Source organism: Vanellus vanellus, assembly GCF_965231255.1.
Source record: "Vanellus vanellus genome assembly, chromosome: 19".
In the NCBI taxonomy this organism is placed as follows: domain Eukaryota; kingdom Metazoa; phylum Chordata; class Aves; order Charadriiformes; family Charadriidae; genus Vanellus; species Vanellus vanellus.
Genome location: NC_138924.1, coordinates 13,324,513 through 13,334,337, shown reverse-complemented (window position 1 = coordinate 13,334,337; position 9,825 = coordinate 13,324,513). Strand labels below are relative to the sequence as shown.

At 40.9% G+C, this 9,825-nt stretch overlaps 1 protein-coding gene across 3 annotated transcripts; it reads left to right on the top strand.

Moving 5' to 3' along the window:
• Window positions 1–9: 9 nt before the first annotated feature.
• Window positions 10–9,605, top strand: TEKT1 (tektin 1). Of its 3 annotated transcripts, XM_082493031.1 has the most exons (8): window positions 763–781; window positions 4,915–5,158; window positions 5,546–5,711; window positions 5,985–6,113; window positions 6,550–6,693; window positions 7,929–8,151; window positions 8,790–8,986; window positions 9,229–9,605. In XM_082493031.1, the coding sequence occupies exons 2-8, from the start codon at window positions 4,969–4,971 to the stop codon at window positions 9,386–9,388; spliced, it is 1,209 nt and encodes a 402-aa protein (XP_082349157.1). In that variant the 5' UTR covers window positions 763–781; window positions 4,915–4,968; the 3' UTR covers window positions 9,389–9,605. The 3 variants fall into 3 exon arrangements, with proteins under 3 accessions (XP_082349159.1, XP_082349157.1, XP_082349158.1); XM_082493033.1 differs by lacking the exon at window positions 4,915–5,158 and having other exon boundaries at window positions 10–781; XM_082493032.1 differs by lacking the exons at window positions 763–781; window positions 5,985–6,113 and having other exon boundaries at window positions 1,470–5,158.
• Window positions 9,606–9,825: the final 220 nt, after the last annotated feature.

Here is a 9,825-nt window from a genome sequence, read left to right as displayed (position 1 = left end):
AGCTTTTGCTTGCTTAGAAGATTTTTGTTCTAGTCATGATGCTGTGTGCTCTGAATTTTAGTTTAAAAAAGTACAGAAGTTTGGTGGCATTTGGAACAGGATTTTAGTTCTGCTTCTCTTTCTAGTGAAGTTTACTTAAGAAACCACAAATGAAGCAACCACTTTGTTAGCAGTCTCAGAAAAAAAAAAAAAAAACGAAACACCAGAAGTGTACAAAGGTAAAGTATAAGTTAACTGCTGAAGGTCTGGATCACCAAGTTCTGTTTGAATTGTAGCTAGGCTGTTGCTATGACACTATGGAAACAGTGTGAAAGACTTTTAAATACACATCTTAATATAAGTATCTAAAAGATACTTGGTCAAACTAGCAGGATCCTTGGTATAGCTAATCTCACAGCTTTGATGTAAGTGGACAGAGGTTGGGTGGGCTGTTTGTGTTTGTTGTATGACGGCCATTGTCTTCAATTTTTTACTTTGTCTTGAATGACTGTAATTCTCGTAAGTGTGCAGCTGTTGCTCCACCAAATACACTGTAAGGAAAACCACACCATGCTTGGGGTTTGGAGACGTGATTAGAGTAAGCATGATGAGAAATCTTTCCACAACTGGTACATGATACACATATTTACATTCTTGCAGCAGAATACTTTTCATTGACTAGCAGAGCCAAGTTCCATTGCAGCTGCAACAAGAGGGGCAATACTGGCTTTATACATCACATTCATTCACTGTCCCAGGTTATGGATGATCTTCCTGTGTGATCTGAGTGCTAAAGACACAGGTAAGTGCTTGGCCAATTTAGGCCTATTAGCAAATAATTACATAAAGGAAGTTTTAGACAGTAAAATTATTGCCAGTTCACCAGGGGGAGTTTACATCCTTTCTATAATTTAGCGTGCTTTCAGAGCTACCCAGAAGCTATTTGTACAGGTTTTCTAAAATCTTCCCACTTCAGAGAGGTGATGGTAAAGACACCTGGTACTTCCCAGCAAACTGATTGCAGGGAAGTGGAAGACTAGAAGCTGGCTTTAACTGCTGGTGGTTCTCATGTGTACATTTTGATGAGGGAGGTGGTGCTATGACATAGTTTTAGAAAAACATTCAGCTTTGTGCATTAAGTGAAGAAGTCTGATCTATATTAATAACCTTGACTATTAGATTGTATGATGAAATTGAAATTAAAGTATGTAACATATGCCCCCTGCTGGATTTTTTAGTATTTTAGTTCAAAAAGTGCAGAGTGTGTGTGTATATATGACAGTAAATGTGTTTAGCATGAGTGATAAAGAGAACAATATATTAAATTGGATACTATATATTTTACACAGATCGACTGTTTCCTGGCCTTTCTAGTTTCTACACTGTATTTAAAATTCAGTGCTATCTAGGGCGGTTTATTGGCATCTTGATCCTACTTTTAAAGGCTAGATCAATTTGTTCTGTGCAAGATTTTCAAAATAATCTCACCAAAGACATCACCTACTTTTAAAAGTCATGTTTGCATAGAGCTTCCCACAGCAGGGAAGTCCTCCTTGAAAGTACAATAATTGGATGGATGCCTTTCATCACTTCTCCCTTTGTGTGACATTTCAAATAAAGAGTTTAATCTAAACATATGCTCAAACCAATGCAAACTCTTAGATACATATAATTAGGTATAAAACTAGCCCACATGATTCAACCTGTGTCATTAATTATACCTGGCCTGTCTTACAGAGATAGTTTTAAAGTGTCCAAAATAAAACCTGGCATTGCTTTGTTAGGTGCATTTAAAAGCCACGTTCGGTTATGCTAAAATAGCTTTGTGTCTGGATGAAGCCTCAGTGGAGTTAACATAGAATCATAGAATAGTTTGGGTGGAAGGGACCTTCAAAGGCCATCACCTTCAAAGTCCACCCCTCTGCCATGGGCATGGACATCTACAACCAGACCAGGTTGCTCAGACTCCACCCAACCTGACCTGGAATGTTTCCAGGGACAGAGCAGCCACCACCTCTCTGGGCAACCTGGGCCAGGGTTTCACCACACTCAACATAAAAAATTTCTTCCTTACATCTAGTCTAAAACGTCCTTCTTTTAGTTTAAAGCCATTACCCCTTGTCTTGTCACAACAGGCCCTGATAAAAAGTTTGTCCCCATCTTTCTTATTGGGCCTCTTTAGGTACTGGAAGGGACTATAAGGACTCCCTGGAACCTTCACTTCTCCAGGCTGAACAACCCCAACTTTCTCAGCTTGTCCTCATAGGAAATTATTTTGGACACTAGTGGAACATCAGAATTATGTTAATCTGCCCTGCAATTTCATCAACATTGAAAGCAAGCAGTTAATGATCAGCCTAGTCATAGTTTTGCTTTGCCTCGTGAATCAGAAGCATTCTGAGTGTCTGTGACCACAGCTTTACATCCCTCCTGCATCAAGTAGCATATATTAATTTTCCTTGCTTGCCTTGCACCCCGTTATCTGCTGTGTCTTGAATCTCTAGGTCTTTCTCCTCTCAGGCCAATGGCTTCAGTTCTAATGTCAACCATGTCTTCTGAAGCTTATAGTTTTCTTTGGCTAACTTGAAATATCTGCATTTTTCTATAAGACAGCATTTCTTCAGCTGAAACCCCTTTTTTTCTTCTCTGGAATATATGCAGATTTCTATTTACACGGCAGCTGGCATGAGAGGTGCTGTAGTTACCAGTTTTAATGATCACTGAGAGAATTTAGCTACTGTTTGAAATTAAAGATCATTAGCAGCTTTCTAGCTGTCACTGCACTGCATTTGCAGGCAACAATTGCAGTTGCTTCCCATTTTCCTGTCTCGGACCAGCTCAACTTCTTTTGACCAATGCTACTTGCTTCTTTATCACTTTGCAATCTCTTTGAACCTTGTTGGGAACTCTGAGAAACCCTGCTCTGATCTAAACTACATCAGGGCTATATGGAAGGGATGTAACTGTACCATCTGAGGTAATGCTCTTTTGACTCCTTCATTTCTTCTGTCTGGCTCCCAATCTCTTTTGTCCCAGGAAAGAATGCAGTTGCCACAAAGATGGCACATGCTGCTAAGGCTATTTTATGACTGAGATTTTAGATAGCTAAGTACTTCACACGCCTTTCGTTTGCTTTCACAATCTTTAAGCATTTCTGCAATAAATCGATCAAAAATTACTCTCCGAAGCTGCATGACCTATCTCAATTAATGTACAAAGAATACATTTTTATTTCCAGACAGATCTTAACCCAGAATGGGTGAAAGGCAGCACCACTGGCTTGTGCACGCTGCACTGCTTCCACCTGCTGCAACAGCAGGAGGATGCTGGAGGCAGTTACTGTTCCCATAGCAACCGGTTTGTTTACCTCCTGAGCTGCTCTGAGCCACCTCCTGGAATATTGAATTGCACATTTAAAAAGAAATATGTGCTGCTGCTGTGGAGATTGAGGCTGGGAGTTGGGAGCAAACCACTTCCAGTGAAGGGGAGTTGAGGACGTGGCACTGAGCCAGGATTTGGCCTCGGGAGCCTTCCAGGTTGGGCGCAGCATCAGCCACGAGGTGTGTGAGGGAGAAGGGGGATTGGTTTCAGGGTGCCTGTGCTGGAGTGTGGGCAAAGCTGTGTGTTGCTGAGGAGCAGCTGCGTGCATTTGGGGTGTGGAGTTGTCTCAGGAACACTGGATGAGCACAGTGCAAGAACAGGAAAACATAATTAAACTGCTGTGACTTTGCATGTATTTTGGGCATTGGTCACCCTACCAATGTGCTTTGTTCTTTGTTCTGCTTTAGCCCTTCCAAGGCTTTTCCATTTCCTCATTTATCTGCTGTATTTCCTCCTTCAGCCTTTCACGTCCTGTTTTCTCTCTTTCTTTTTTCCCTAATGACCATTACGTTTCTTTTTTTACAACCTAGAGAGTTAACCCACCTCTCCAGCCATATTCTTAAAAGGTATTTACTTCTGCCACCTGTGGGAGACTATTTATCTTTAATATTTGTTCACTTTTTCTCAGTTTTCTGTTGAAAGAGAGATGCTGCTAAATCTTGAATAATTATGTATCTTTTAGAAGGTTAAGCTGATTAGATTGGGATGCTTTATTAACCCATTTAAAGTAAAACTATGCAAATAAAGGTTTTGTGTTAACTTAGAAGAACAACAAACTGTTAAAACAGGGGGTTGCTTGTACATTGTGATAAAGTTAGCTTTGAACAAGCGATTCTCAAGACCTGACAACCCTATTGGGCATTATTTGGAAATGGGATGTATAGCCTAGACCTAACCAAAGACTAACAGATGTTCAACGAGCAGATGTAACATCAACAGATGTAAACGACCTCCAGAGTGACTGTAGTTCCTAAGAAAAGGCGCTAGAGAGCAACAAAGACTGCAGAATAATCGACTTAATATTTACAGCATGGGTGTGATTATGTTAATGATTTTGAGAAAGAGCAATGAATATGTAACACTTTAGTAAATATAAACTTATTGAAATTGTTGCTGGTTGGGAGCACTTATGAGGAGAAATCCCAGTGCAACCCGGCGCTGCAATAAAGAATACCGACCCAACAGTCTCTGGGTGTTGAGTTCATTTCTTTGTTTCACTGTGGTTGCCCATTTAGTAATTCTGTCCATCCTCACGTCTCCTTTTCTTTCCCTTCTCTTCTCCCTCCTATCGCAGAGAGCCCTTTCTAGCCTCTTACTCTCTCTTGTCCTAGCTTCCATTCCCAAATTCTTTTATTTCTTCATTCTCCCACTGCAAACTCTCTTCCCCCACACTTTAGCAAAGTCTTGGGGAACCTTGAGCAAGAAGCCTTTTCTTTTCATACCTGTGTCATTTTGCAGGTAAAAGGGGCAAGAATTTTTCTCCTCTCATGGACCTTCTTGGCCTTCTCCCCTTCTTGCTTCTGCAGCCAAATATAATGCTATTCCTCTTTTCAGGTTCCACATTCCAAGAACTGACCTGTGTTATAGCCAGAAACTTTCCAAAAAACAATGGCCAGACTGTTGCAACCTCCACCCAAGTTTCATCCCTCAGAATGGGACACTGCAAACAAGATGCAGTGTGCTAGCACAGAGTCTCAGAAATCCAGGTCAGAGCACGTGGTAGCCAAGAGCCAGAGGCTGCTGGATGAAATAGAAAAGACAACTCAGAAAACCCGAAGTGATGTCAACAAGAAAATAGGTAATCCCATGTATTCTGCAAGGGTCAAGATATGTCATTTGAGCTATATGTTTAAGATGGACTTAGAAAATTAGTTGATAGTGCATAGGAATATATGTCAATGCCACACTCTGATATGAGGAAAATTCATAATATTTAAAAAAATATTTTGAGGAAGATTCTTTATTTTATAACAAATTAATTAGTTCCCCGAAGCACACAGAAGGCTATTCCAACCAAACCTCCTGACACAGGGTTGCAAACTGTGTCCACATATCAGTCTACAGCACTATGTGTACTCCACTATGGAATAAGTCTGGTTTTAGCCATATCTAATGTCTGACCCCCAGTGCTCTCGCATGTAAGATGGGCTTGTATTAATACCTGTTTGCAATTTTCATTCTACAGAACAGAGACAGGAAGAAATAAAATTCTGGAAGCAAGAATTAAATAACAAACTTGAACAAATTTTTCGTGAGACAGAGATACTGTTGACTTTCAAGACTAGGCTGAAGAAATCTTTGGAGAGCTGTAAAGAGCCACTTGTCATTGCCCAAAAGTGTCTCCTGAACAGGTGAGAATATTAAGAAAAGCATTCAGGGAGAGGAAAAAAATCTAGGTAATGAACCTTTAACAAATAATAAAAAAGGCTGCAAACTAAGGGCCTGCCTCTCTTTGCAGTGGAGTCACAGTCTGATTTACGTGGTGTAACACTGGGGAACCAAGGCCATGAAGGGAAAACTTCACATGTGGCAAGGAAAAGCTTTGGAAAACTGGGCTTCATCATATTCTGTTAGCTGCAAGCATTTGAACAATGTGGCTGAAGGGTTTTCCTCTTTTTGTTTAGGCAGAGGCGAGCTGGGATTGACTTGGTGCATGACAAAGTGGAACAGGAACTGGTGAAGGAAGCTGAAGTCCTCCAGGGAGTTATTGCTTTGCTTGAACATACATTGGAACAAACCAATGAGCAAATCAGGTGCAGAGGCAAAGACTGTAACTGAACACTGATTAGCTGAAAAGTAGGACAGCCATAATCCTGAGAAGTTGTAGGGTCAGGCTGAGCACAGGTCTAAAGTTACTTTCAGTGCTGAACAGTTACAGGACGTCAGTGCTAATTCACGCCATTCGATCAGTAATGGTGAGAAGTTCTGTTTGTTAGAACACAAGTACTTGCACATGATTCCTGGGCTTCTCATGATCCAGTCCTGTGCCTTTAATTCCAATGGGAATTGTACCATCAATTTATATGGAGGCAGCTTCATGCTCTACACTTTGGGACTTTGCAACTAACAGTCCATACATGAAGAATTCCACAACAGCATTTGTATTACCTAATGCATGTATGCATGCATGTTAGGGACACCTGTGAGTGCCTACACTTTGGCTTAGCGTCCGGTTGTTTCTTCTCCTAGACTAAACCGTTCAGCAAAATACAACCTGGAAATGGACCTGAAGGACAAGTTCACAGCTTTGATGATTGATGACTACTGTGCTAGCTTGACAAACAACACCCCTGATATCAGATATGCTGATAATGCAGTGAAAATCGAAGGAAAGTAAGTGGTTATTTAGTTCAATGAACACGATAATGATACAGCTAGTATAAGCTGTTCCAATAATAGCAAGATTAAAGTAATTTTGTGTAAAACAGACTATATCTGTCCATCATCTGTCTGTTGTAGATTTTTATACTTCTGTCCATCACTTTAGTATCTGTGTAGTAAGTCTGTGAAATAAGCCACAGTAATCATGTTCCCAGCGAACTGCAGCTTACTAAAAGTTTCTGAGGCTCTTCAGTTAGCTAAGGAAATATTTCACACATTTCTTAAACTGAGAACAGATTTAGCAATCTAACGTCCTCTCCTCTCCCAGGGTGTCCTAGGGGGGAGGGTGCTGGACTGGGGCACATGAGGTGCGGAGTCAGTTTCTGACTCAGTCATTAACCTGTCAAATGCGCCTCTTCTGTGTGGGTTAGTGTGACTGGTTTAGATGGAGAAATAGCCACCACAGAAAAGTGGGCTGAAAAGGAGAAACATACTGAGAAAGCAGTGTGTGTGAGCATCTCCCAAGGACACTGTTGGCTTTGCCAGAACTGACGAACTTGGAACACCAAGAGCTTGCTGCTAGTATGTTAGCGTGCATCAACAACAGGTTGTATATTACCTCAGACCACATCCGGAATGGTGTTAGCTGCTATATGCAAATGACAATTACAGCTTTATATATCCACCCAATGAAACAAGGAACCCGCTGAGGAACTTTCCAAACACCAGCCTGCAAGCCCCTAGTGCACAACTGTGACACTCTAATTCTGGGGCTATAGCTGGGAGTTGGCTTCCCAACTATTGCTCCAACCTGTACCTGTACTGCAAGGTGGTCAACTGCGTGAGAGAAAAAGTGAATCTTTTGTGTGACTAGTTACCTGCTATTAATAGTAACAGCTGAATTATATTCATAATAACAGCTTGCTTAATGAAAGGTGTTCCAAGAAATATTGGTTATTAGCTGTGATTCCCCCACAACAACTTAATCCTTTATCATAGAAAGGAAAGTTATAACAAAGTTGCTCTGTGACTTCAGCAAATTGTTTTCCATCCTACCCTTGTCTATTTTGTTCTGAAATGTTTGCAACAGAGAGGGTCTTAATTTTGTATTTGTAGAATAGACAACTGGCACGTGTAGTTAATAGTCCTGCTTTGTTCTCGGTTTTGTGGAGTAATTACAGATTTATGAAGTCACAAAGGGCCTTGATGCTGCCAGGTGATGCCCTTTTATTTTTAATCTCTTTCAGTTTTGTTGGCCCTGAAGACTGGGTAGATTTCTCAAACATAAATGTTGAAAAGGCTGACAAGCAGATAAACAATTCTTTGGCACTGAGGGCACTGATTGATGGCATCCTCTCACAGACAGCGAATGACATACGCAAACAATGTGAGATGGTGAATGTTGCATTTAGAAATAGGGTGAAGGAAGTCAAGGATGCCAAGCACAACCTAGAGACACTCCTTGCAATGGTAAGTGGTAGGGGACAGTCAGTGAAAAAGTGGAAACAATGGGCTTGGGTTATCTACCCATTTTTTCTATCCAGTGTCTTGAGCTACTTTGCTTTAACAATCTTACCTTTGTAATATTGGCAACCACATTCCCCCCCCCCCCCCCCCTTCCCTCCCGTTCCCCCCTTAAAAAGTTGTCTTAGATTTTAGTCTCAGCTCTGTGTGCGCTACTACAGAAGTGAATTTCTGGAATCACTGACTTGATGTAAGTGTTGCTGTAGACACCAGTAAAGTCAGGATTTCCTTTGTGATTTTGAGTTACATGGTGCTCCTATAGAGTTTTCACAACTTTGATTTAAGAGCCTAATAACTTATAAAATCAGGGTCAATGTGCTCAAAATCTGATACATCAAAGCTGAGTGTTAATGTTAAAAATTAATTGCTGAGTATAAATCTCTAGTTTCACTCAGAACAGTGTCACCTGTTTTCCAATGAAGGAATCATAATCCTGGCTGACCTTTGCAAAGTATCATTTGATGAAATAACATCTTAACATAATGAGTGTTACTGTGATTGTTATAACTATTAAAGAAGATTTTGATTATTTCACCCATTTTAAGAGACAGAGTGCAAAACTTCCTTCTGTTGGATTTGTTAAGGTGATGGATGAGACTGCCTCACAGGAGAAGAACATTGCAGCCTTAAAGAAAGCAATTGCTGATAAAGAAGGACCTGTTAAAGTGGCTCAAACCCGCTTGGAAGCAAGGAACCATCGCCCCAATGTGGAATTGTGTTATGACACAGTGCAATACAGGCTGACTAGTGAAGTTCAAGAGATTACAAAAAATATTCAGAGGCAAGTGGAAATGATGAGAGGGGAAAATCTGTGGTAGAGATTCCTGGTCAATTTAATGAGTCTCCCCAAAAGGTTGGGAATTGCTTTTCCCTTAAGGGCAGGACACTTAAGGGAAGTTGTGTGGGTACTGTCTCTCTCTGAATCCCCTTCCATCTGTTTTTTTCACTCAGAATTCTTATCCTATATGGAAAAACCCTATGCATGTATTTTCAACTAATGTCTGTCTGTATTTTCCCTGTTAGATTAAAGGACACACTGGCACAGGCTGAGACAGAGCTGAAAGGTCTGAGCCGCCAACAGCTTTCCTTGGAGGAGGAGATCCAGGTCAAGGAGAACACATTGTACATTGATGAAGTGCTCTGCATGCAAATGAGAGAGTCTGTTTACATTAACAGCTTCTGAAGCCATCATACTGGGAGACTGTGTGTGCTCCAAAGAGCCAGTTCCTGCTGAAATTTTATTGACAAACCTCCAGATTTATTGGTTTGGCTCAATGCTGTCATGGTTCTAGTTGTGCAAGGTAATTAAAACAGATCTAGTACCTACAGCTACCTGTTTCACAGCTATCTATGCTCTAGAACACCTGATGAAATCTCCCACTTGGCAATAAAATTCCAGAATAAGAAGAAATGTCCCTTCTTCCCTGTTATTTATCTCATGTGCAACCAATGATATCTTTTTGCATTGAAAGGTCTAGAAGCTGTGGAAGTTAGAGCAGGAGTTTCCTCATAAGTCACCTGTTGGAAAGCTGGGCAAGCGGGAGGGGTGACTCTCAGGACTAACCATGGTATGTTTTGTTCTTAACATCTGCTGTTAAGAACTAGGCACAGGCTGTATAT